The 27,312-nt window shown below is 44.2% G+C and overlaps 2 protein-coding genes across 3 annotated transcripts; one reads left to right on the top strand and one right to left on the bottom strand.

Annotated features, from left to right (window-relative positions):
* The first annotated feature begins 6,544 nt into the window (after nt 1-6,544).
* Nucleotides 6,545-20,717, top strand: itgb8 (integrin, beta 8). 2 transcript variants are annotated; one of them, XM_035525356.1, is made up of 15 exons: nt 6,545-7,181; nt 7,719-7,801; nt 9,023-9,194; nt 9,419-9,665; nt 11,136-11,301; nt 13,224-13,379; nt 13,456-13,551; nt 13,661-13,750; nt 14,301-14,444; nt 15,328-15,697; nt 15,854-16,076; nt 16,196-16,299; nt 16,721-16,831; nt 18,385-18,545; nt 18,935-20,717. In XM_035525356.1, exons 1-15 carry the CDS (start codon nt 7,094-7,096, stop codon nt 19,052-19,054), a joined length of 2,331 nt encoding a protein of 776 aa, XP_035381249.1. In that variant the 5' UTR covers nt 6,545-7,093; the 3' UTR covers nt 19,055-20,717. The 2 variants fall into 2 exon arrangements, with proteins under 2 accessions (XP_035381249.1, XP_035381248.1); XM_035525355.1 differs by having other exon boundaries at nt 7,716-7,801.
* Nucleotides 20,718-22,092: 1,375 nt separating this feature from the next.
* sp8a (sp8 transcription factor a) lies at nt 22,093-24,937 on the bottom strand. Its single transcript, XM_027001398.2, has 2 exons — nt 24,835-24,937; nt 22,093-24,446 (listed from the first exon to the last, which is right to left on the bottom strand). The coding sequence occupies exons 1-2, from the start codon at nt 24,853-24,855 to the stop codon at nt 23,118-23,120; spliced, it is 1,350 nt and encodes a 449-aa protein (XP_026857199.1). The 5' UTR covers nt 24,856-24,937; the 3' UTR covers nt 22,093-23,117.
* Between the last annotated feature and the right edge of the window lie 2,375 nt (nt 24,938-27,312).

Genomic DNA, 27,312 nt, shown 5'->3' with positions numbered 1-27,312 from the left:
GTGCACTCTGGTCACAGTTTACGGCTCTGGATCCAGCTGCAGACCTGACAAAACAGGCACTTCATCAAGGTGATTCATGTAGAAATATCTGCAGCCGACTCGGGCCTGAACAGAATTGCAGTCGCATCGGGAAAAAACGAAATGACAGCGAAATCCCTCCTACGGCTTGTGCGGTCAGGTGGGTCATTACGTTAGGATAAGCGAATAATACACGACATATGGATCTAATAAGGGGGAAAATATGCTAGCGAAAGCAAACTGGTCTTTTTAACAGTCGCCACATGATGGCGCTCTCTCTTGGCCCGTCCAACACTGTAATGACAAGACCATGACTGCCTATTAGTTATGCGTTAGAAACGACAACACGCTAGAAAACAGCTACAACGAAATGCTAAAGACCCTAAAGCAAAATAATAATAATAATAATAATAACCCCAAAAACAGCAACTATGGATGTGTCAAGCTGTAGTAACGAGACAGCATGTTAATAGAAAGCGATATGAGAACGCATATTAATAAACTACTAATAACGCAACCTTATAAGAACGATGTATTGGATAAATAATAATATTTCGGTTTTTTCGTAGTCCTCGTTCTACTTTCACTATAAATACCATTTCAAAAAAGTATTTTATGAATGAGCTGAGACATCTAGCGGTGGTTCTCTTGTAAGTGGGGTAAAGGGTCCATGTTTAACTTATGGCGCAGTGCAGCGATAACGCACATGCGCACGTTTAATGCAAACTTAAAAGAATCAGAATGTGACACTAGAGAGCAAAATATTTTTGCAGCGTTAAATTTCCAAAAAATGTTGGCGGTTAGCGTAAGGAACGTACATAACATCATCCTTGAGATTTTAATTCTATGTTTACCAACCACGTATCGACTTCCAAGGAAAGTCCCTCAAACTCCGTCCGTCCCACTCACTCAGCTGGAGCAGGCATTTGTCACAGAAAGGAGGTGTAGGTCAGGGCTGTCCCCTGCAGGCCTAATGAGCCGTTCAATTTCAGCCTTTTTTGCGTTTGTATTTGTCCGTTTCGACTGCGAGTAAGGCTAGCCTTGTATTAAAAAAGCACGCTCCTACTTGTGCTTTTTTTTCCCAGGAGAACAATTGTGAAATACAGCCAGATGATTCAAACTGCAGTAGAGTCAAAAAGTCAGAACAGATGCTAGTGATATAATCTCATACCGACTCTTGGGTTGAAATTAAGTTCACTGTTGAAATTAAGTGAATAAAAAACAGGATATATATATATATAGTGTGTGTGTGTGTGTGTGTGTGTGTGTGTGTGTGTATACAATATATAATTTCATGAAACATGCATCTCTATTGTAAAAGTTTGTAAAAACAAACTGTGATATATATATATATATATATATATATATATATATATATATATATATATATATATATATATATATGCACACACACACACACACACACACACACACACACTATATATATATATATATATATATATATATATATATATATATATATATATATATATATATATATATATATATATATATATATATGTGTGTGTGCATATATATATGCACACACAGAGGAGTTTTTCTTAACACACATATAGACACATGTAATGTGTTTCTTGTAAGAACATGAGTTGAACATGAACCACCCCCAAATGCTATTTGGAGAAATTCCAGTTAGCCTCACTGTGGCAGATGTAATTCCCATGTTTTGGCTTCAAAGCCACAAGTCCTTCCGGTGAAATAGGAAGGATTTCTGGTACAGTGATCTACCCACTAATGACTGCTTTTGGTTGTTGACTAGCTTTATAATGATAAGGTGTTTTGCTTCAGTTTCCAGGGGAAAAGTACATTTCTTTAGATCAATTGTTTTTATTGAATTATTTCTTCTCTAATTAAATGGGACAACATGTTACAGTGTTTACCATATAATAAGACTTTACTATGCGTCATATGTGTTTGGTGAATCTTTTTCACCCAAACCCACGGTAATGTGACAGGCAATCCACTGTGCTGTGGTCAGGTTCATACAGTGCATACCTCTGTGAGTAGCTGGGATTTCATATTCACTTGGGAAATGATGCAGCGATGAGTCGGACTTTATGGAGGCCGAGGGCCAAAGCAGCGATTTCTGTGTGGTAAAAACCTGATGAATCCCACAGTTTGTGGCCATGACACAGTGTGTTTATAGCTGCTTGCATATAGGTACACACTGAGCTCAACAAATAATAAGTTGCATGCATATCTTGCACTGTGTACTTACCAAGAGAAGAGAGTGGTGTGGTGTGAGTGTGTGTCCACGGCATACATGGGAAAGCGTGGAGTGGGCCCTACAACCAGGAAATCGGTGGTTTACTTTGACTGGTATAAGCTGTAAAAGTGATGCGATGGCCACAAACCAGACTTGGACTTCACCTTTGGCTGTTTTTCAAAGGTGGTTTTCTACATGCAGTGACAAGATGGGACAACCCAGCGGACATGCAGTACCTGATCAAGGTTCATTCATCTGTTACACTGTTTTAAAACTGGTCTGGCTGGGCTACCTGGAACATTTAGGCAGATGGGCCATATCACTGCATTTAATGGCACTACTCATTGCCTTAATGCTTCCAAACTTCTACATTCATCTTCCTATGTCAGTGAAATCAAAACAAGGAAGAGATGGTTACATTAATAAGAGGAACATTAGAAAGGGGAAATTATGCATTTGTCATTTTAAAGGCATCAAGGTAGTGTGTCATAGGTGCACTACATCTGATGTCTGTGCACACGTGTTTTATAAATAATTTACTCTTCAGAATTGTGGTGGGGTCATTTTTATGTCTTTTATTAGGTTAAAAGGTTTAACAGTCTCTTACACTAAAAAAATGTCTCCGTGTAATGGGGAATTCTGTGCTTCTGTTGTCTTTCAACTAGATTAAAAGAGGAAAATCCATGGGCTAAACTGCAATGAGGATGACTGTAATGTCAGGCTTCAAAAGTGCCCCTGAAGTGATGTCAGGCCATTTTTGTGTGAGGGTTATTAGTGTGTGGCTAGTAGAAAGGCCCTTCAAATGGAGCATAAATGTTATTTTAGCCTGGGGCATGTTTCTTTAGAAACAGTTTTACAATTTACAGTGACTAGGAGCAGTCTGTGGTGAGAACGTTTGAGAAACTGCTTCAAACCAAAACAAGAGCCACGGTAATAAATGTTGGTAAGTCAGTCTAATTAGAACGAATGCAGTTGGTTTATGACGTCTTTCGTTTTAATGTAAACGTTCCCCTGCCCGTGTTATTCTTTTAGCTCATGATCTTAAGGGTCCGTGTAGAATCACTATTGCTTCCTTACTGCTAATGCCAGTGTGAAGCAGAAATCATATTTTGCTTCCATGAAATTACATATTTTGAAATGAAACAGTATTTTATGGCAGGTGATGATTTTAGCAATTTGACTGGGATGTGAAAACCTGATGCACTATTATTAATTAATTTTTAATTATATTATTTCCTTGGCTTTGATGACAGAAACAAAATCAGCAATCACACTGGGAGCTGTGCAGAGGTTGTTGTAACTGAAGAGTATTAAAAAGGAACCCAACCTTCTAAACGATGAACCATACACAAAAACACTAAGAAGGTAACAAAGGGTCGTTTTCTTTTCAGGTTGACTTAAAATGATTTCAGCCATTGACTGTAGTTCATCACATCGCGATTTGTCAAGCGAGATGTGGTGGTAGCGTGTAGATCAGAGCTGACGTGATGGATCCATCTGGGTCCTCACCACTAATTACACAGACATAAGCGCTTTTTGGAACTGCTGGGAACTGCTGGACATTCTCAAGGTGACCTCTGACCCCAGTGCACGGTTTCTTACAAAAGAAGACTTCGCCAGAATACTGACACGGAGACATCAGCGGCCTCTTACTGTTGCTCCACTTCCCCCTGTTTCGTTGCTTGCCCTCACATGCTTCCATTGTGGAACGTCCCTTTTAAGGACTTTACCAAAATTCCCATCCGCAAAAGAGTGCGGGTGCCGTGTGTTTGAAGCCGGCGTGTTCGGACGGTGGAGAAATGCCGGACGAGTCAACAGACGGCCATGGGCAGCCAGGGAATGCGATGCACACAGGCAGTGAGATTGAAGTGGTGTAGCCTAGTCAACCAGTAAGAACAACAGAGTGGAGCCAGCGACATAGAGGGGGAGGGTCCCTGGGAGCAGAGGCAGGCTGTGAAAACCCTGTCCGCTCTGGACCTCTAAAGTAGCGAGGGTACAAGGACAACACTTTTGTTTCTCAACCCAGCAGAAACTGGCCGGTGACCCCTAGGGTCAAGTCTGTTTTTGTTTTTGTTTTTTAATCAATCTAAGAAAAAATCTAGATTTTAAAACCACAGTAGGTTTAATCTTTGCACTCGGATCCGACTTGCGACACGATGCCAAGTTTGTTTCAATATAAGCATTACGTTTTGTAAAAAAAATAAGCTTTTACAATTAATTTCGAGTACCAAAGACCCAGGTGGCAATGTCCTCTCGTTAATGTTAATGCACCATGGTTGCTCCCTTTGCCATGTTCGCTGTCTCTTCTGTTCAGTAGGGGTCATCTCCCTGTCTTGCCCCTCAAACTTCCCCTGGCCCAGTCGTACCATCAGAGGCTGGATCCCTTCCCAGATCCTCCATTCATGCTGGTTTCTATGGGCCTGTCATCTGGGAATAGGAGAGTCTATTGTCTTCCCTCTCCACCCTAGCACCACGCAGGATTCCAGAGTGGCATTTGGGAGTATTTGGCTGACATTTACCTAGTTAAGGTAAAAAGGTTTGTGTTACATAAATTTATGTGGTCAAATGCAGTTGGCACTCAGTAAATGGTTCCTATTGAAACCCGCAGGGTTTGTTGGTGAACAAATAAACAAAAGACCTTCTAAGTTCTGAACTGCACAGGTCATATTAGACTCTGTTATGAATCAAAATTATTCAGATTTTTATGGTGATTTACAGTAATGAAATGGTGAAGCTCATGTGAAGCCAAACTCAACTACAGCAAACTAAAACTTTTTTTTCCATTAGCAAACTTGATGCTAAGTTGTCATATATTTAAATTAGAGCTTCAACATTGTTTGGAACTATTTCCAGTATAGTTTTCCATAATTCCATAATTCCTATGACAGGAACAAAACCCAGATAAACTGTCTAGTCATATTACAGTTCTCTTTTATATGCAAAACTAAGATATAATTTAAATAGCAAGTTTACCAAAAAGGGAAAGATGATCTGTGAAAGTACAGTGAGTGAGAACGGTCCACAATATGCCATAGAAACTGTATCTTGTCTATATTAAAAGAATAAAAATATGGTATTTTGGTAGGGACTACATGAGCTGTCTGTGAGGTTACAAGAATGCATGTCTATGTACGGGGTTGGATTTCAATTTAATTAAAAAAACATCCGCATGCTTTTTAGGTGAACGTTTTAATACATTCAAATAAATGTCAAACTTTGGTTTTAAGAGGTAGTGAATACACCTGTAAAGTGTTAAATATGCACTATGTGCATCCCCTCTACAAGTTGAAAGTAGTGCTATAATTTGAAAACACATGACTCATGATTCAGACATGACTTAGGTACAAGTGCAAAAATAGCTATAAATATGAGGTTACGAGATGGCCAGACACTTTTAGTCATCCATTAACACAGAGATAATCGCAGATCAAATAAATAAAATTCGATAAAATGTGGTTTGTCTTAAAAAACCACTAATGGCTAGAAAGATCTCTTTGCTGTTTAGCTCCACCATCAGGTCGATAATTAAAACTTGAATGCAGTGGAAACCTTCTCCAGAGTTCAGTTTGACACGTATGAGGGCCGGCTGTACGCCTGAGTTAGAGAGTCTACGAAACTATAATCATACCTCCATGCCAACTGTTTGGCAGGCATGCCAGATGTAAACCTCTGCTGTTCTCAAACCCAAACATAAAATCCTAGATTGGAACTGGGCCTGCTGTATACAAGCTTTTTCTGAATATGAGTTAAAAGTTCTTTAGTAGAAATGGGGAAAAGTATCAGTTTTCCTCTTTGTAACTAATTCTGAATATTTCAAAAATCTATATACATATAAGCATCGCTAACTTTACCAGCGTCATCAGTAACTCAAGAGGTCAAAGAGCGCCAGTGAGCAGAGTTTAAGGTAATAATCGCAGCTTACACGAACACAAGTGGGGCTTTTATCAAGTTTATGTTCCTGCTTTTTTTCCACCACTAAAAGGTTTTTTTTTTCCCCCCTCGACTGTTACCAACAGTTGGCCTTTGTTCTTTTGACGGAAGACCAGCCAGCGGCTCCAACCATAAATGCTCATGGATTCCTGCTGAATAGAATAAATCCTTTGCCACTAGTCCACCTAGACCCTCTCAGCCTCACACAAAAGCAGTAAATCACGTCGCCACAAAAGACGAGTGTAAACGCCGCCAAAGTGAGCTACGTGTCCGAGGTACCCCCCCCCCCCCCCCAACCCGAAAAAAAAAAACAAAAAACCCGTGTCCTCCCGCCTACCCGCTTAAGTAGGCAGTTTTACAGTAGTCGACCCTTCCCTGCTCAGCAGTGAGGGGGCAGCGGCGTTTCCATAGTGCCGCCGCCTCAGTTCCGATGAATAAAGGATGTCCATACTTTCAAATGCCCTGAACGAGAGACAATGTTTGTGAGCTCCTCACACGCAGCGTGGAATGAACCGCGCAAAAAAGAGGATTCCGCGACGACTGCACTTCGTTCACACAACGAGACGCCGCTGGATGCGAGGACGTCCAGTGTCGCACACCACCTGCGCGTCCGCTAAATGGAGCGAGGGCAGCCTATACTTCGGCGCACGGCGCGTGTTTTCGTCCTTCCGAAGTGCGCGACTCGAACAAGCGGTCATTGTGGTTCTCCGTGATCATCGGATTTTGGGAATGGGAACGCCGCGGGATTAAGCGGTTTCTGGGCAAATGCAGAGACGTGTTACGATGCGGCTTGAACACTTTGGGCTCCGTCTTTTGTTGCAGGGAGTCTAGGGTTCCCGTTTTCCCACGAGAATTCTTAGTTGCGATTTAAAGTACCTGGCGTTTGTCTCGAGTGTCACTTCTTTCCTTAAAGCTGCTATGACGTCCTGGCTGCGTAAATACCATAACATAATCCTTCGCAGCGTGCTGGCCATCACTGTGGTAGCCCTCGGATCATCTCATTCATGTAAGTATGACGAAGGATATTTTTTTATTCGTAACGACTTGGTAAAACCGGTAGTAATGTAAGTGGGTGTTATTTTCCTCTCGAACATGTGATGTTTATAACTTAAATGTCAAAAGTGTTGTGAAGAGCTTGTCTATATTACTAAGCCTGCGGAGGTATCGGTACTGGGCCTAGCGATCATTTGCACGATAAAGATTTTTGTGCATTTTCCAGCACAGTATCAATAAAATAAACTGAATCCATCTGGTCTTGCGCAATGTTCCTGTTCCTGTAACCGGTTTGCTTGACACTAAATCCACACTGAACTTATGCTTCGTTTTACACTCCAGTATAACAGGTGCAGGGGCAACGCTGCCTCCCTTCTTCACTGTTTTAACAATCTCAAGCCCAGCACTGTGCTCTTAACCCCAGCACGCTGGAGACGGAGGCCTGCCTGCGATTTGTCCACGTCAGCCGGAGGAGACCTGAAACCCAAAGGGCAGCTTTCTCCACATTCATGTGTAAATTTGCCCTCTCTGTTTCCCTGTGTCACAGCAGACAAGCACTGCACGTTGCCCCTCGCCGCGACATGTGAAGAATGCCTGCTCCGTGGTCCCGAGTGCGCATGGTGCTTTCAGGAGGTAATGCACGGCACTCAGCCCCCCGACGCGTCCGCGTTCTCATTGTCTGGAACGCGCGGCGCCCGTTCTAGACGGCCAAGCGGGCTGCGGGTCTGGGAGGGTGGGTGGGTGCTTGGTCTGACGTGGGGACGGCTGACCCCGGAGAGTCACACGCTCCATGCCGCTCTTTTCCCCTGGCATGCCATACCCTGGTCTCCATGGCGTTCTCCGGTCTCCATGGCGTCCCCCTAGGCACCCTCTGAACCAGCCCGATTAGGGCCGGAGCGAGGCCGTGAAGAGGCAGCCTGAGGAGTGTGTGAACAGAGCCGGCAGTCAGGTGTTTTCCCAGCCCACGCATGGGGCACAGCTGCCCTCTTTATCTAGAATCCGGAGGCTTCACACTGGGAGAGATATTTTGACCTCTCGAGAAGGCACATGACGAAAGACACACTTCACTCAGTTCAGAAAGCCACACGTAAGTGGGGTTTTAGCATTTATTTTTAGTAACCTTTTTACTCCTACACACATCCACCCGATCAATAGGGCTCAGACATTTCTTGATGGAAACTTATTGGCGGTGTTTTTCCAACATCTGTGTTTGTGTCTTCAAAGAGGGTCATATATTCTCTAAAGTGTGTGTCCATTCCCCATATCAATCAGATGTTTATGAGGCAGGATGGTAATTATCCACATCACAATCTTTGACAACTTTTGACAGCACTAATGCAAAATATATTTAATATACCCTTATTCTTTTTTATGCAGTATTACATGTGAATAGAGTAAGTCATATCTGGTATGGTGAGAAGTTCAATGTCATTAAGTGAGGCGTCTGTCTGGGGTGTGCATACGATCTGTGGTTGGTTCTCTGGACATGTGCAGACTGGGAAGAGACTTATCAGGGTGTCCCTCTCTATGTTACAACGTTATGTGCAAGGAAGTTGTGTTGTGTACTGTGGCAATCGAATGTTTAGTTCTACAATGCATGCACTCCACACCCCTGGTTCCCTTCTGTCATCAACAGAGGTCTCATAATGAAGGCTGTTTGTGTGTGTGTGTGTATGTGTATGTGTGTGTGTGTGAGTGGGTGAGAGTGTGTGTCTGTGTGTGTGTGTGTGTGTGTGTGTGTGTGTGTGTGTGTGTGTGCATGCGCATGTGCAAGCTTGTTTGTGTGTGTGTCTGTGTGTGTGTGTGTGTCTGGTATATGACCTTTGACCCCTGACCTTTTGCCTGACCCCTCAGAGGTTTCTGGATGGAGCGGGTGTGAGTGAGAGGTGCGATTCTGTTGCTCGACTGCTGCGTAAGGGTTGTGGCGAGGAGTTCATTGATAACCCTCGGGTGAAGGTGGAGGTGAATGCCTCTCCGAGCAGCTCACAGGTGGCTCCCAGAGACATCTCCATCCTGCTGCGCCCAGGTGAGGAATAAGGCTCAGACTGCACCGCATTCTTGTACTAAGAGTGACAAATGCCTGATCTAAAGGAATTTTTTTGAACTGTGAAGGTTTCATCACTGTCCAGAAGTGTCATTAGGCTACATACAACTTATAGTTTATTTGTTGTTATTTAGAGTTCTATATTTGTGTTTTATTGATCGTTTCTTGGAAGCAGTGGTCAGTAATGACATCATTTCCTGTCTCAGGCAGTGAGGCGAGTTTTCTTGTGGAAGTCCAGCAGCTGGAACAGTACCCAGTGGACCTGTACTACCTGGTGGATGTCTCAGCCTCAATGCAGGACAACCTGGACCGACTGAAGACCGTGGGGATGACCCTCTCCCAGCGCATGAAGGAACATTCCAGCGACTTCCGCGTGGGCTTCGGATCCTTCGTTGACAAGCCAGTCTCGCCGTACATCAATGTGCACCCTTCTAAGATCATTAACCCTTGCAGGTAAGCGGGAGCCTCTATTCCGGGATTTATTGTCCTGACAGCACCTAATAAATTGCGTGATTGATAGATAAAATGACTTATTTTCCATCAAGCTTTATAGGCTAGATATCTCTATTTATTGTAATTAGGACTTCTGGGTCCTAATTAAGATCTGTGGTCAAAATTATGTATAGCAACAAGAAGTTATTACTTTCCTTCCATAAATTTCAGTAATAATTCAGTAATATTTTTGCAAAAGCAGCAGTTTTTCCAGTGGCTCCCAGAAAGTGCACCATAACCTCATTTGATATTTAAATAACACAGTAAATAACAAAATTGACATTTAAATATGAATGAAAGGCTGGTCTGAGAAAACAGGTGTGTGGGGGCGAGATCTTTTTGTTGTCTCTTCGTTTAGTCATTTTCAAATCCAAGCTCAGGGCTTGGCCATATTTCAGCTGATGATGACCACATGCCTTCTGCAGAAGTTGAATTAATTTTGGCCTACGTTTAGCCAGGCCGAGATTAAGTGTCACGGCTACCGTGCTGTGAGTCTGCCTCTGTTTTCCTCCTGCTTCCAGTGACCTAGCACCAAGCCTCGCCAACTGGTTGTCAAATTCTACCAAAATTGCTTTAATCGTGACATACGTTTTGTTTTTTTTTAACGCACTGAGCACTTTAAACCAATGTCCCTTATTAATGCGTTAATCTCAACAGCCACGGTTCAGTACGGTCCACAGCGTCCATGTTCGTTTCTTTCTGTCTCAGTCCTAACTGTAAGAGCACTAATGAAGGGCCTTGTGAGGGCATCTGTGAGGGCTTATGTACTGGTAAAAGAATACATCATTGTTCAGCCACACGGGATGATGTTTTTGACAAATAAAACAGAACAAAACAGAAACCAGTCCTCTGAGTCACTGGACCTGTAGTGATGAAGGTAATCTTTTGTGAGGGTGACTCTTGTCAGCGTTTTGGGAGCGCTGTCTAATGCTGACCGTGACGGCGGCTAATGGACTTCTTATGTGAATGAATAAGACAACCAGACAACAGATGTAAATGTTTAAAAGAAGCATTAGATTTAGAATGTTGTTTTTGGTGGGAGTTGTTGTTGCATTGTACTTGATGCTTCATATGCTTCCAAAATGACTTTATAAGGATCTAAAATCGTGCGTAGTGTTACAGCGAAATGCTACATCTCTGTTGACTAACCCCATGAACTCCTTCAAGAAGGCCGGGGAACACCAGCACATTCCGTGATGAGCTCATTCATTGTAATGTGGGAATCTGCTCCAAGGAGTCTTATGTAGTCTCTGTTCCCTTTACTGCTTGCTCTCCTCTCTTTGTTTATGTCTTTTTACTCTCTTACCCCCTCCCTCCTTGCTACTTTTTTCTCCCCTCCCTTCACTCCCTCTTTCACGTTCCTTTTCTATACGTTACCTCTCTTTATATTTCATCCCCCCCCCCCCCACCTCCATCTCTCCTTCTCTCCAGCGATTACGAGGTTAACTGCCGGCCGGCGCACGGCTTCATCCACGTCCTGCCCGTCACCGAGAACATGGTGGAGTTCAAACGGGTCATCCAGCACCAGAGGATCGCGGGCAACATGGACACGCCGGAGGGAGGCTTTGACGCCATGCTGCAGGCAGCCGTGTGCCAGGTGGACGCCAACCCTCTCTTCTCCTCTCTGCTCAGCCAGCGTGCCAACGCTGTCGCCCTTCCTTCACACTGTTACAAACATGATAATACGCTGTGACAGATCAAGTCCTGTTGTTCTGCAGTGTTTCCTCTGAGAGAAGAATTAATTAGTCTCCCCCAACCCACCCCACGCCCCTGTCAGCTTGGAACTCGGTGCCTCGGGCTTGTGTGCTGGCTCCTATCAACACAAATCCTTTTGTAAACGCTCAAAGCGCTCGTGTGGCATTCCATTCGGAAATAAGATCGAATCAGCGGCAGGCCGGAGAACTTCTGCTTTATTGTGGATTTCTGTAGATCCTGATTGCACTTGTAGGCTGTACATAGAATTGTGCAGGTAGAGTGGAGCGACGGTTAGAAGCTGTTGACATTCATGACCTCACTACTCATACTGGGGTTGGACCAGACAGGTTGGGTCGGTTTTTCTGGCTAAACCCACCGGTTTTCTTCTAAGGATTAATGTAGATTCTTCACTGAAAATCCTTTTTCATAAGGGATTAGGCTTAGTAGGAGTGCAGAAATCCAATCCAGAGAGTGTGCTTGCAGCCGGGCCCCGATTACAGCTGCCTGTGGTCTTTGATTTGGTTATGCTTCTCACCGATAAAGACAGACTGTGATTAATCTCAGGATTAATCCCTGTCCGTGTCTTAATCTCCAGAAACAAGCCCTTCACTTTCTAAATTGCTGCAGCTATTTTTAGATTGCTCAGTCACTACACAAGCCTGTGAACGCTGCATGTAGATGTGAGATCATGACAAACCCAGGATACGGGGGGGTCTGAGTCATTCTGCATCACCAACGTTGCCACAGCTCTGCAGTGACACCACTAAGGAGCCCAGGGATGGCAGTGTTCGTTTGCTGTATATCTAAACCGCACTCACAAGGCGTGGGGTCTGACTCATGCCATGCTAGTGGGGATTTACTACAGGGCTGACTCCTCTGCTGTTTTCCTTCTTCTGAATCTGCTCTTTGTCCTTCACAAAAGCCTGTAGGAATACGACCTTGAATCTGCCGCACTGGGACGAGCCCCCCCCCCCCCATCCACCCACCCACCCCCACCCTTGCTCTGTAGCTCACTGTGCCTTTCCGGAAGGATGAGAAAGTAGAAGCAAGCTGGGATTACTGGAATAGCTCCTGTCGCTGGGACTGGTAGGCAGTGCTCATCCTGCCCCTTCTGTTTCTGTTTGACTGGCTCCGCCTGTAGCGTCACCCCGCGTGTCTGGAAGCGGTCGGATCAGACCGCTGTGTTTCTGAAAAGTTGAGTTTCGTTAGCGAGTGAAAACGTACAGGCCGCGCTGAATCGTGCTATCTTTAAAACACGGACCATAAACCAAACCATTGTCTCCGAGACCTAGCCCGAAATCATTAACAGTTACCCTAATTTTCCACAGTGACAGTTCCCTTAAACCTACACCACCCATACCCCCCCCAATCACTCTGACCATAGTTTAATTTTATTTGTTTGTGCCAACACGGGTCCCTTAACAATATTTATTTACCGCATTGTTTATAGGCTTATGTAACAAACTAATTATCGGCATTAATAATGGTAACATAATTAAAGCCTGTATTACAGGTCTACAGTACTGCCCACAGGAAGTCTCGGATAAACACATGGACATAGTTGGGAAGACAAAATAAATGATTGTTTATACTAAATTGTAGAAGGTTACATAGGCAAAGAAGAAAAAGACGCTTGAGTTTTGAAAATGCCAATGATTTTAACTGCTTCATTAGCATCGCTTATGGTTTAATAAATAAATCATGTTAGTTATAAAACTGTTAAATCTGAATAGAAAAATGTAACCAAAGGACAGTTATCTTGTAGATCTGACTGCGATATATTTGAGAACAAACAAGTTTTTAAAAGAGAAACAATTTTTGCAGGACATCGGCTGGCGTCCGGAGGCGAAGCATCTCCTGCTGGTGATGACCGACCAGCCGTCTCACCTGGCCCTGGACAGTAAACTGGCCGGAATAGTGGTCCCCCACGACGGACGCTGCCACCTAGTGGGCAATACCTATTCCCAGTCTGCCAACATGGTAAGCCCAGTAAAAGTCCAGTCTCTATATCACAGTGACACTTTCACTTCACTCGTATGTGCTCGGTCTCTTGCAGGAGCACCCGACCATCGGGCAGCTGGCAGAGAAGCTTCTAGAAAACAGCATTTACTCCATCTTTGCCGTGGATCAGATGCAATATAAGTGGTATGAGGTAATTTCTCACCAAAGAAAGATTATTGCTGTTTTGGGTTGGTAGTCCTACGGGACTGGGGCCCAAGGTGGATATTCAGGGAGTTTTTCCCTCTCGTGTGTCTGCGCAGGACTTGGTGGACTTTCTTCCAGGTACTTACCTGGGGAAGTTACTTCCCAAAGCCTTGAACCTCACAGACCTAGTGGTGGACGCCTACAAGGTAGCGGTCTTTCCCCACGTCTGTTTCTGTCTGACTCCGTATGTTCTCATGGCGCAGCGCTGATCATTAATTTGTGCGGTTGACCGGTCTGTGCCATGAAAAGTGGCATGTAAAGTGCTCGGTGTTTTCCCGCCTCTGACTCACCCACTGAGCACGAGCAGAAAAACACAGAGGGGTTATGGGGGGGGGTACTGGGGGTCGCTGCAGCAGAGGTGGCGAAGGGTGAATTCGTGCTGCCGTAATCTCGGTGGAGGCACAACCATTTATTGTCCTCCTCCCGGAATCCACGAAGGCCTACAGAGGCGGGCGAACAGAGAGCTGCATTATTAGAGGGCTCGGATCACCGCGCACACTGCTGCACACCACCACCCCCCGTGCCTCCAGCAGCAAAGGAACGGCTATTTTTAGAACTACTTTACCGTTTTATTTCCCCCGAGTCAACCTGCCTTTATCAAAACGGATTATAGGCTAGAACAATGGGATCTCTCTGAGAGTGGTTAACTTAACTATCTCTCTCTCTCTCTCTCTCTCTCTCTCTCTCTCTCTCCAGAAGCTTCTGTCAGATGTGGGGGTGGAGGTAGGAGTTGAGGACAGTGAGGCACACAGATTCTGGGTCAACATAACAGCACTCTGCCCCAACGGATCTACCGTGACGGGAAACAGCAAATGCTCCAACGTCCAACCCAGCCAAAAGGTACAGAAGCCCCCCGATCTGTAACACAGATGTACCATTTGGGTTTTTATGAGGGGCTGACAAGAGTGAACATGTTTTGTTCTCTAGTTTCATTGTTCCTCTCCCTGGAGCACTCAACACAAGCCTCTGTCACAACCCAGACGCAGACTTTGATGTAGTGTGTATGCCTTTATTACTGTGTATGTATGTGTGTACACTTTATGAATGTGTGTGTGTGTGTGTGTGTGTGTGTGTGTGTGTGTGTGTGTGTGTGTGTGTGTGTGTGGGCAAGCTTCCAAGAAAAAACAGCAAGTACTTGCGGAGGCGATTAGATTGTGCTGAGGAGATTGTGAAAATCCAGTTTACACAAAATAGCTTGATATGCTGAAATCGTATGACTTTTATGTAATTCATGGTTTCACTCGAACAAATGTGGCATTTAATCTGAGACACAATGCTTCTGCTGGCTTCAGAGCTACAGTATGCAGTTCCAAAAATTAAATGGTAAATTACCCATCTGTGTTTTGTCACACTCCTCAAGTAACAGTCATTATGCCAATGAACAGTATTGCAAAAGATCATCTGATGCTGGACTTTTGCAGTGTAGTTTTTCAGGGAAAAACCCCTTCACACATGATCCTCATGCTAGTCAGTGACTCAGGCTCCTGTAGGAGTGAACGGTGTTTGGGTGGCCATTGGCCGATGCCCTCACAGAACTCATCTGAGCATCATTGACAGATGAGTCGAGTGAGGCTTGTGAGCAGCATGGAAAACCCTGATCCTGGCTGTGCAAAGGTTCTCCGAGACTGTATCGGGAATATCGCCTTATGTATCCACTGGCCAGTGCCACTGTTCCCCTCAGAGAGGGTCTGCTGTACGCTAACGTGCTCTGTGCTTCCCCAAGGTCCTCTTCAACGTCACCGTGGGGATGCGCGCGTGCCCTTCCGGAAGGCCGGTGGGCGGGGCCACGGCGGAGGTGACGGCACTCGTCAGGCCCGTGGGCTTTAACGAGACGGTTAGAGTGCGCCTCCGGCAGGCGTGCGCATGCTCCTGCAGCAGGGCGGGGTCCTGCCACAATGAGCCGGAGCCTCCCAGCTGCGCGCCAGAGACGGACAGCTGCCGGGAGGAGGCGGGCGGAGCTTTGTGCAGCGGCCGTGGGACATGTGTATGCGGGGTGTGCGTGTGCGACCGCAGCAATCTCGGGACCATCTATGGGAAGCACTGTGAGCGGGACGACTTCTCCTGCCCCTACGACAGGGGTCTCGTATGCGGAGGTGCGTCAGTATGGACAAAATGCCCTTAACCTAAACCTAGCGCCTAGACCTACTTCCTGTAAGCAATGTTTTCTTTTGTCATGTGAAATTGCGACTGATCTCTGATCACCTTACTAATCTCTTTCATTGTGTGTGTGCGTGTGTGTGTCACATTAGGACATGGTCAGTGTGTGTCTGGACGTTGCTTGTGTCGTCCAGGCTGGACGGGAGAGGGCTGTAGCTGCCCCAGCTCCACAGACAGCTGCGCGTCTCCCGACGGCCTGGTGTGCAGCGGGATGGGAGAGTGTGTGTGCGGCCAGTGCGTGTGCGGTGACCACCGGCGCTCTGGAAGGTTCTGCGAGAAATGCCCCACCTGCTCCAACACTTGTCAGTCCCAATGGTAAACAGAGCTGCGTCTCTACAGCGGCACCGTGCTGTAATTTCTCCCTCATTCCTCTACATTCACTCTGTTTCTCCGTCACACTCTCTCGCTTCCCTGCTGTGTCGTGGCCTTCTCAGGAGTTGTGTGGACTGCCACCTGTCCGGTGGCTTCGACCGGGCCGGCGCCCGGCGGTGCAACGCCAGCTGCACGGCCCTGGTGGCCTTCGTCGATGACATCACTGGTACGTCAGTGACATGATGTAAAGTCTGATCACACTACAGAAACGAAACTATAACTCAAGAAGAAAGCAGACAGGGCATTAGTGACGCTCACCATGACTGTGTCGACTGTGTCAGGTGAAAGACTGTCTGTAACTGTTTCATTACATTGTTTTGTTAATTAAATTTTAATCCGTTTTCCTAGTAGTGTATTTTTATATACAGCGTATTTGTATCTACAGTATTGTTTTAGAGACTTTATGGACTGACTTGAGAAGGGGAGGGTTTTAGGTTTTTAGAGGGTTTTTAAATGGTTCTAACAGGAACGTTTCATCTTGTTTGGACCAAAATGCATTAAGAATGATGTAACCCAGGTCTGTTACTCACTTATATGAAGGACTGATAGTTCTGAGCCTTTTTTTCTTGTTGAATCCCTGGTTGCAGAGCTGATCAGGGGGAAGTACTGTCTGTACCAGAGCCAAGAGCACTGCTTCGTCAGGTTCCACGTGCAGCTAGGATCCCAGGGGCCCCACCTGCGGATCAGCAGGCATGTCGGTGAGGCCCCCAGCTCCCCGCCTCTGCTTCGTTCACTCTTCGCGCGACACAGATGTTTGTTGATATGTTCGTAAGACACAGCCGGCCGGTCGTCATGGCTAAATAAAGCCGGACGGGCCTAGCTTGTGACTTATATTGGTTGGTGGTACATTATCTCACACAGTACGTGCCTACTTGCCAAACAAGCCCTTACTTTTAGAGAGAGTTTTGATTTGAAATGTGTGAATGCTAAACTAGGTGAATCAGTCATCACTTAGCTAGCTAATGTGATCACTTGTAGCCAGTGTGATGTTACAGTGTTTAACTCAACGTGTCTGTTTACAGTGAAGTGAGATGATGGTGGAATGTTGCGTTTTTCGTGATGTTTTCGGTAACTGTCTGACATAAGACATGAATCAGTTACAGGACCCAGTAGTTCGGTATACTGATTCCGTCATCAGTTCTCACAAATAACCGGCCTCTGAATGCCTCGATTTAACCTATAGACTATTGCATGACATCACACTGTTGTGATGGTGTCTGTTTTTAGTTGGTGTGTGTGGGGTGGTGGGTTAAATATTAGTCTGCTCTTTAGTAGTGTAGTAGTCTTGCTAGTTCCTTCTTGCTTCCTGCTTGTTGTCAATTATGATCTTTTACTTCCTTTTGCAAGATTAGTTCACAAGAATGTCACAGCAGCCGCACCCTACACCCCCGACTTGAGTTTTGGAAACAGTGCAGGCCATTGTGTGTGTGTGAGTGTGTGTGTGAGTGTGTGTGTGAGTGTGTGTGTGAGTGTGTGTGTGAGTGTGTGTGTGAGTGTGTGTGTGAGTGTGTGTGAGTGTGAGTGTGTGAGTGTGAGTGTGAGAGTGTGTGAGAGTGTGTGTGAGTGTGAGTGTGTGTGAGTGAGTGTGTGTGTGTGTGTGCTCCCTTGTCCTTGCTCCCCTCGATGAGGTCGACCTTCCTGAGCCTTCCTCTCTGCGGTCCTCCTGCCAGATCGCCATGACAACGCTACGAAATGTCAATACAGTACTTTAGCCTCTTTGTACTTGGAGTAGTGGCCTGGTGCCAGCACATTTGCCTTTCGCAATCGGTGACAGTACAGAGGTCAGTGCCTGTAGATCTGTGAACAGGGTGAATCTGACCGTGCTCCAGCGTGGCATCCCTGTCCGACTAGCTTTTGTGTTAGCGCTAGACCTGACACGGCTCTGCTCTCCAACCGTTGTTGATGTCTTCACTGACGCTAATGTAAGCACAGGCTTGATTAATGCTCTGTTTGGGGATAGCGTTTTGAGCTCTTCCGTGTCCTGCGCTGGCTCTCAAATGCATTTTTTCTTTTGTCTTCACTATATTAAAACAGATCAGCTTTGATCTAATTCACGTGTTGTGTTCTTTCCCCGACGTTAAAATGGGCAAAGGAAAGAGGAGAGAAAGCAATTTAAAGGGCCAGTTGTAACGGAAATGTTTCTGTGGCTACTAACAGCAACAATCCCTCAGGAAAATACAGCGGGCTACTAGTTATAGTTTTTGTGCATATATGAACTAATCAAACCATTGCCCCCATTCCCCCCCCACAGAGTGCGTGTCGGGCCGGCGCTACTTCCAGACCTTCCTCAGTGTCTTCCTCCTCACCGTGGTGCTAGGCCTGGGGATCCTGGCAGTAGCCCGCCTGATCCTTCGAGGCGGTGGAAGGCCATGGAACGTGAAAGTCAGCCAAGGATTCAATGACAACAGCAAGGTAACATCAGCTGGGTGTGTGTGTGTGTGGCACTTACGGGAGTGGATAAGGATGATGTCATATCATATATAAATTTCTTTCAGTAACGAATTCTTTCAGTGACAAAGCGGGTTTCTGAAAACATCGCTGCCTGCTTATTGGAATTTTCAAGAGCTTTAAAATTTCACAAATGTGGGAATGGAAATAGTCTCAATGTTTTAGATGATAGTTTACTTTTAATTACAACGCATTAGCATAGAATAAGACTACAAGAATTATTTTATGTAGTTTTACAGATAATGCTGATATGGAAAGACCTGTAATGGCTATATATGGAAAGACCTGTGGCTATATTTGACACCGCTCACAGCTTCACTCCCGGTGGGATATCAAATTTTGTCACCACACAGGTCTGCACACCCTCCACCAGTGAGAAGACAATAACGTACAGACGTGACCACTTACCCGAGAACCCTATGGAAATGCACGTCCACGGTCCCAAGACGGCCCTGAACGAGATGTGGCCCTGAAACTGAGGGGGTGTCACAGAGGAGAAAAGATGGTCAAGAGAAGGAGAGCAATAAGTGAATGAACGCACACTCGTTTTCACAAGCACACTTCGTGCCCCGCAGTCTTTTCTGAGTTATTTTCTTCTTTTCTGGGGCTGGTTGATTTTCTTCCGTTATTTTGAGCTCACTGTTTTGGTACTTGGTAACGCGGCGGTTGATGTGGCTGGGAACGTGGATCGCGGGAGAGGCGACGGGGCACTCTCGGGAGTGGAGTAGCCTTGCATCTCCCTCCCTGTTCAAACCTTGTAATATGGCTTGTGTGTGTGTTGAATCCACCGTTGGCAGCGTTTGAAACTTTTAGCTGGCTGTTAGTCGGTTAACATTGCTGTTAGTCATTAGCTGACTTTCCTGATTGAAAGCTTATTAAGTAATCATAGTTCATGCTGTGTGTTGCACAGTAGGGTGGCATTTTTCGCTTGTTAGCATGGGACCAAAAACTGGTCAGCTCGGTGACTGTCACTTTAATCTCTCCAGGTTAGGCCAGTTAACCACAGAAGGGACTGTTCTCGTTGGCCTCTGTGTGGTAGGTGAAGGTACTGTAGTTTTTTGTATTTTTAATTTATGTATGAATTTAAGTGTTTTTATATGTTCTATTTAAGTTTGTCTCTATTTGATTAAATGGAACACTACATTTTTTGTAAGAGCCCGCACCAGTCAGCCACAGCCGATAGAGACCTCAAATCTGATTCTTTTCCTTTTAAGCCTGAGGTTTGACTGGCACCTAGTGGGCAGGATGGACATGACCCAAAAGTTCTTTCCTGTTTTTATCATAACTGAGTCGTCATTGGATAGCTTCAAGTGTAATGTTGAATCAGATTAACTGAAGGTACTAAGTACAGTGGGTATATATTTACAGTAACGGAGTGCTGCACTTTGTGTATCTCAGATCTTTTCACTTTGAGATGTACTGTCAGAACTGGAATTCTACTAGGGTTGCGCCTGTGTTAATTGCCCGGGCTACTGTATTTCTTAGCGTGTTTAGAGAAGCGCGTTCGTACTGCACTCATGTCAAACTACTGACGTCCAGCTACACTCCATCGCCACGTAAAGGAAAGCACCTCCAAGGCCCGCACCAGGGGGTCATTCCTTTCCTTTTCCTAAACTTAAAAAAAATTCCAATGTTTACATCTGATTGTTCCGACCACTAAAATGGCTATTTATTGCTGTTATACTTTGTCTCGTTTTCTTGTTTCATTTTGAATTATTTTTGTCATTATAGAAAATGCTTTGCTACTAGAGGGTTGTTACTAAGAAAATCAATGGAAATATTTCGTATGTGATGCTGATAAATTGGTCTAAGCACTAACTCAGCACTACTGATGTACTGCTCTCCGTGATTTTTATTCATGTCGACTGATCATAGTGCGATCAGTGGTAATCTCTAAATCATCCAAATTACTGAACAATCGGGCATTATCAATAACAGCACTTTTGTTTTTCAATGGATTTCACACATTGTTTCAATAAAAATTCCAACCATGTTTGTTTTTATCTTCTTGTGTCAAGTACAGACGTCTTTGCTGAAGGCATCATTTCATGGAAACGATTTCCTTCTCAATATTTTTATTCTTCTCAGAATGTGCTAGAATGACTGTGCAATAAAACATCCAGCATGTCGGTGAAAGTTGTTGCAATGAGCAATTTATTTTATCAATTAATTGAAGGTTTTGCCCAAAGCGACTTTAAAAATGGTCACGGTAACCTCGGAGGGACTAGCTTCGATCATTAAGAACATAATCGATGTTAACCTGCTGTGCACTTTTTTCACACTGCTTTCGTCTACTAAGAGGTCAGGTCTTTAGATGGCCACCAAGGGGCGCTGCATCCACACGGATGCGATGCGAACACTTCTGAAGTTTTTCTTTTGAATTCTTCGGGTCATTCTATTAGGCATCTTTTCTGTTTGTTTGTTTGGGGGTTTTTTTTGGGGGGGGGGGTATGGTAGTAAATCAGTAGCTTTTGTGTACACTGAAACAGAATTTTAATTTTATTTTTTCGTAAAATTAAGGATCAGTTAATTAAATTGAGACATTGATACATTTCAGCAATCTGCCCATAGTGTGTATTAATAGTCTTAAGGTTTTTTTTTTATTACGTTTTTTAATTAATTAACATTAAGTGGCCTAACTATTGGCGTTATTCTGACATGACTCACTTTTAGCCGACTCTAAACCCCGCGACCGCGACACAGTTTATTATCCTCCTCTTGGATTTTACTGTAGGCCTAAATCAGGTCTTTTGCGAGCGTCTATGTTTGTGTATCGTAGGAGATTTAGCCTACTTTAATTTTTTTTACAGCAGGCCACGCAATATAATATCACATGAAAAGAAGGGGTTTATCATTACAAAGCCAAATCACTAACCTGCCTGTTCGTCTAAATTTCGCAGACCACAACACGCAGTTTGTCTTTCAGTAACTTTAAAATGTCTGGGCTAGCCTATAAGAGAGCACTTTGGCTGGTTTAGGCTGGTGATCAAAACTACTTTGATATTAGGCCACGGACAAAAACTAGGACTAAACCTAGTTGCCTTTTTATATCACGTATGGCCTACACGACTATTTCAGATCTGATTTTAAAAATCTGTGAATTTAAATTACGTTGGAAGTCTTAAGGCGCTTCTTATTCTTAGGCGACATCGAATCACAGGATTTTTAAAAAGTAAATTTTCTCTAAAACCACAGAGTAATATCGTTGCATAGAAAGAACAGCAGCGCTCATTTTTTGAGTGGCTGAAGCTTTGTGTGGAAAGTTTGAAAAATGACGATGACATCACGTATGCCTTGCAGGTTCTGTGTCCAGGCCGTTTCCACTGTATGTTTGTCATGAAAATATTTTTAATAAACAAATATTTACCCACTTGCAACCTTTGTGGTCCCTAGACTATTCTAATACATAAATGGCGTGTCATTTCGTTGAAGAAACCACACACCACGTAATGATTAGGGTAGTCTATATGAAAAAATAAATCAGAAACCAATAATTTATTTTGTAGTGAAACCCAATTTGACTTTATTATGAGGAATTCACCTTAAAATCAATCGTCAGTAAATGCAAACACACATGCGCAATTAAATTAAAAAAAAGGATTAAATAAAAAAGTGGGGAAAAGGTCAACAACCCGATCGAAATAATTCTATCCTAAAATCATAAATATAGATTCAAAGTGCGACTCTTATAGACTTCAAATTACAGGTCAAACTCATGGATAAATAAAACCGAGACAGTCCTATGTACAATTTTCAGTTTGCTATCGAGGAGAAAGTGAACATTTCAATGCACTCTCATAGATATCAAAGTATTTTGAGCCACAAAGAAATTAAAACTACAGTACAAAACCACACTGTGAACGACTGAATTCTTTAAGTAGGCCTACATTTACAAGTTTCCCCAAAGACCCTTCTATTAGCTTATGACAGCTCAGCATCCTTTGTTCATGGAAATATGCTTTTTTTTTGTTTTAAGACAACGTACACACAATTAGAAAACCATCCATTCCACACCAAACGGGTTCAGTGTTGTTTGGCTTTCTTCTGGTGTACTAATGTACTACAAGTAAACCGCTGTTTGAGTTCAAATGTGAAGAGTAAAGTGCCTCAATAGAGTTAACTCAAATAAGACATTTCATGGCAAACCCAAATTTACACCGTAAACATAAAACATTATTTTAACTAAGTCTCTTTAAACAACGTAGGTCTCTAGGCTATATAATTTAGTGGAATTTGTCACTGGTCCGTCTCTGTAATCCACGTTGTATTTGAATACATCTGCAACGTTTAGCTAACATTGCCACATTTATAACTGCAGCATGAACAGGTATTTCGTTTTGTTGTTGTTGCGGCTTGATATTTGATCAAAGTATCTTTCGAAAAGAACTGACAGGGACTATGCCTTCCCACCTTTTGAGTAATATTCCAAATCACTCTTTTACTAAGATACGGACATGTATAGACGACTCATTTACTGGTAGTTTTGCGATTTTGCGATGCATGTGCAATATTGTCATTAGGCTATGTTTAAGTTGTTCAGTTGATTGAATTGTGGCCGTTCATGTTTGTCGTCTGGACTGGTTCTGTAGGATGCAACATATCTGGAGATTGACATGCAGGGCTGCTCGGAACACTTTGCTCACTGTCGGTATCGCTGCCTTTTTTGCACCCGCTCCCGCTAGACCCCGGTTCTCCAGCCCCGCCGGCGCTGTGCGTTTTCACGTGCTTACTGAGGTGGTCGCTGCGCATGAAGCGCTTGTTGCATACCGGACAAGCAAACCTTTTCTCGCCGGTGTGCGTGCGTAAATGCCGCTGGAGCTCGTCGGATCTGGTAAACCTCTTGCCACAAAACAACCAGTTGCACACGAACGGTCTCTCCCCAGTGTGCCAGCGCAAATGCGCCTTGAGGTGGGACGTTTTTCCGTACACTTTGCCACAGCCCGGGATGTGACAACTGTGTAGTCCTTTCCTCCGCAGGCTCGCGCCCGCTGGCCCCAGCCTCTCTGCTTCCTGGCAGTTCGGGCAGTCACAGGTAGCTCTCCCAGCATATCGCCGGGCGGACGACCGCGGAGAGCCCGCTAACGGAACTGCAGCGGACCCGGTCAAGACAGCTCCATTAGCAGTAGCGATTGAATTGGGGCTAGAATCTGGGTAGGACGTTGGTAAAACCGGTTTGAATCCGTCCATCAAGTGCTGTCCGCTAGTGAGGAGGTGCGACGATGGATTGGCACTGAACGCCGAGTGACTTAGTGCGGAGTAGTCCGAGTTATAGCCGCCTAGGGGGGAATGCAGCGACGTTTGGAGCGCGGCACCATTGGCGCTCTGAACATCGATCCAGCTCGTGCCCACGTCCCACCAGGCCGACGCACCGCCTGCGCTCACGTCTCCCGCTGCAATGCCTGGGTGCGCCGACTTGAACCAAGAATCGTACGGGTGTGCGACACTCATCCTTGGATAAATACCCTGAAGGCTGTCCACCGACGTGTGCACTTTGGAGATAAAAACAGGCTGAGAATTGGGCTCCTGAGAACTGTTAGAAACTGAGGTCTGAAACACAGAGTAATCGTTTCCAAAGGGGCTAGTAGACGTGTTGCTGGTCGTTAAGGAAAAGGCGCTGGATCCAGGCGACCCGTTTGCGTTGAAGGAATCCACCAGCCCGCTTCCTCCCCGGGCTGTGCCGGTCACGCTGAGCGAAGAGAGGCTTGAACCGAGACTGCAGCTGCTAGGCGCGCTTCTTTTCCAAGGGTGAAAGCCTTTCCCGAACGAGTTGCTATCCGAAATCGCCGAAGAGGGGCTTGGACTCCCAATTTTGTTGCAAGTTGCTGCTAGCATGGCTAAAGGAGTGGATCCAAACTTCGGCTCTTCCTGGAGATGTTACAAACAAATACAGACAGTGAAGCCACGGAGAGTAGCCAAGAGTCTCAGAAAACGTGCTCTAGAGATATCTGTAAGGTTGTAGGAAGTTGTGTGAAGAGATATTAAGAGTATTTTAAGTATTATTTTAATAGAAAACCTGAATTTCCTAAACATCCCGGCAAGCGTTATTTTAAAAATACGTAATCGTATGGCGGAGAACGTCGTAGTTCATATGGCTGAATGTCACTCTCATTTCTAATCTCCTTCTGTTTTCATTTTCTTTATTTTGTCAGATTTTGTTTAAACCTCCGGAACTGCAGCTCCTTTCACTCGTGTCTAAAACTACAAGCAAAATTAAACTAGTGTTCAAAAGACGAAAACCATAAGCGGTACTCACCCCTAGCAGTGAAGCTGCCATCCCAGGAGTGTCCACCTTTCAGAGTACTTTTACATTTAAAATGTACTCGCCTGTTTTGAGGCGTTTGCTGCGCACTGATGTTTGCCGCCCATCCTGGCGCAATTTTAGTTCCACTCTAGCTTTGAAGTTCCGCAGGCTCCAGCTTAACCAATAGGATTTGTTGAAGCGTCGGGAAATTACGTTCTGTCGTGAGGTCATCGTCGCTGACGCCTTCAGCGGCGCTCCACAACAACCGCAAATGTTGAGTCTACAAGTGGGAGGGTAGAGTGAGGCGTAATCTGGTTATCTTTTTTGATGGGTATACCCTTGTAGAAAGATCTATTCTAGCCTTTTTTTTTATCGCATGATTTATACCTGAACCCAACAAAGTTTTCTTGTTGATTCTTGTTCAGAGCTCTCGTGTTGGATGCTGCTAGTCAGTTTCGTTGGGATGCGTGTTGTAAACATTGTTCACTCACCCGAAATAATAACAAGTCTATATGCGTGTGTATAAGGACACTGAAGTTTGGCCGGTGTATTCTTATTACATCAGATGTTTCTACTTCCTGTGCTTTCTGCTGGTCATCATACAATATAAACATTTTCGTGAGTAATGTGTGAAATGGGGCTGGACAGTGAGTTCTCCATTTCGGAGCTCGCGGACCAGCGTTGTGAGGGCGTGGCTGAGCAGCCCAAGGGGTGGAAGGAGGTGTGCACGTGGTGGGACAAACGCTTCACAAATAAAAAAGGAACAAACTTCATCCTCGTTGTCCCTTTGCTCTCAGTTCATTCACTGCAAGGTGAACGTTTCCCTAGTGTTTTTATTTTATTTTATTTTACTCGTTTTTGTACGTGTTTGGGCACCAACATATTAACCAGCTATTTATTACTTATTAGTATATGTTGTATGCTACTGAATAAGACAGTAGCCTGTGGTAGGACGATTGTTGTTGTCAATGCTGACAGTGATGCCAAATAAATGTTAATGCAGTTTTGAAAAAGGAAAAAAAAAACATAAACTGCAATTGTAATACAGATTCCTAACTCTATACCTACTTGTTAAAAGGAAATACATGCCGAATTACAGCAAAGTACCAAATTCTAACAATTTGTAAGAGTCCCGAAGGGCTTTCTTTCTTTTTCTTTCTCTCTCTCTCTCTCTCTCTCTCTCTCTCTCTCTCACTCTCTCTCTCTCTCTCTCTCGCTCTCTTTTTCACACACACACACACACACACACACACACACACACACACACACACACACACCCACACACACACACACACACACATTTATCCACTAATTCTTATCGGCACTGAAGTGAACCCATTAGCATGCGGTGCACGTTGACAGCATACATTTCATTTGAAATTCAAATTTAATAAAGTGGCGAGTTTTAATCACGCATAGTTTTATTTGTTTGATATGAAGTGTATCTTGGCCAGGCTTGTTTGACTAAGTCGACCATTGTAGGATGGAAAGAAAGGTCATTTTAAAAAGCGCTCAGATTCCTTTTCATCGAGTCGAATGGCTTTTCTGCATTTACGAGTTTATATGTGATTGACGCACTACGTCCTCTTTCTATTTGGCTAAAATATGTCAAAAGTTTCAGTTATGACCAACAGAGTCATAGTATTTTTACTGGATTGCATTCTTTTTATTGGTTGGTGTAAATAAATAAAATAAAATAAAATAAAATAAAATCTTGAGTCACTGGACTGCAGCAAGCCTTTGACCGATTATGATAATTGCTAGATTTATTTTAATTTATTTGAATTGAATTTTATTTTATTTGTATTTTTAAAGATATTTGTATAAAGGAAATTGTATGGCAATAGTCATTTCCACGTGCGCTCCCCATGTTTATTTATTATTGTTATCGGACCGCAGGAATCATGAGGGTAGCTTGCATGCCTTTTCAAACAATTTTAAAAGTTTTGTGATTTCCCTTATTTTCAAAGCTTTTTTCGCTCATTTAGGCTATATGTTAAAATTATATATTTTTTCGAGCATTTAAACAGTGACATCACGTCCAATACTACTGGCTACCGGCGCAAACTTCAAAGGACGCTATGCAGGTTGCTTTCTTCCGGCTGACCTGACTGCAGACCTATCCAAACGCGCTCGAACCAGATGCCCTTCTTTTGAAGCATTCTTTTCCCACACGTATGGTGTATATTGCGCTTGTGAATTCCCGTTTGAAACCTGTTCTATTCGTCGCCATAATAACCGCATTATCACGGACCACCGAACAGGGACAAAACGCACCGTGCATCGCGTGCTTTCGAATGATTTCGAGAAGGAGAAAACAAATGCCTGCTTGGTTCTAATGTCAGGGAAATGGCACGAGGGAGATTTAATTGTTTATTTTTAGTTTTGTTTTTGAATAAAAAAAACAATCCATCAGTTTTCTCTTCTTCTTCTTCTTCTTCTTCTTCTTCTTCTTCATTATTTTTTCGTTCTTTTTTTTTTGTGTGAGGA

The sequence above is a fragment of the Electrophorus electricus genome, chromosome 4 (genome assembly GCF_013358815.1).
Source record: "Electrophorus electricus isolate fEleEle1 chromosome 4, fEleEle1.pri, whole genome shotgun sequence".
NCBI classification, from domain to species: domain Eukaryota; kingdom Metazoa; phylum Chordata; class Actinopteri; order Gymnotiformes; family Gymnotidae; genus Electrophorus; species Electrophorus electricus.
This window is presented reverse-complemented; position numbering and strand designations above follow the sequence as displayed.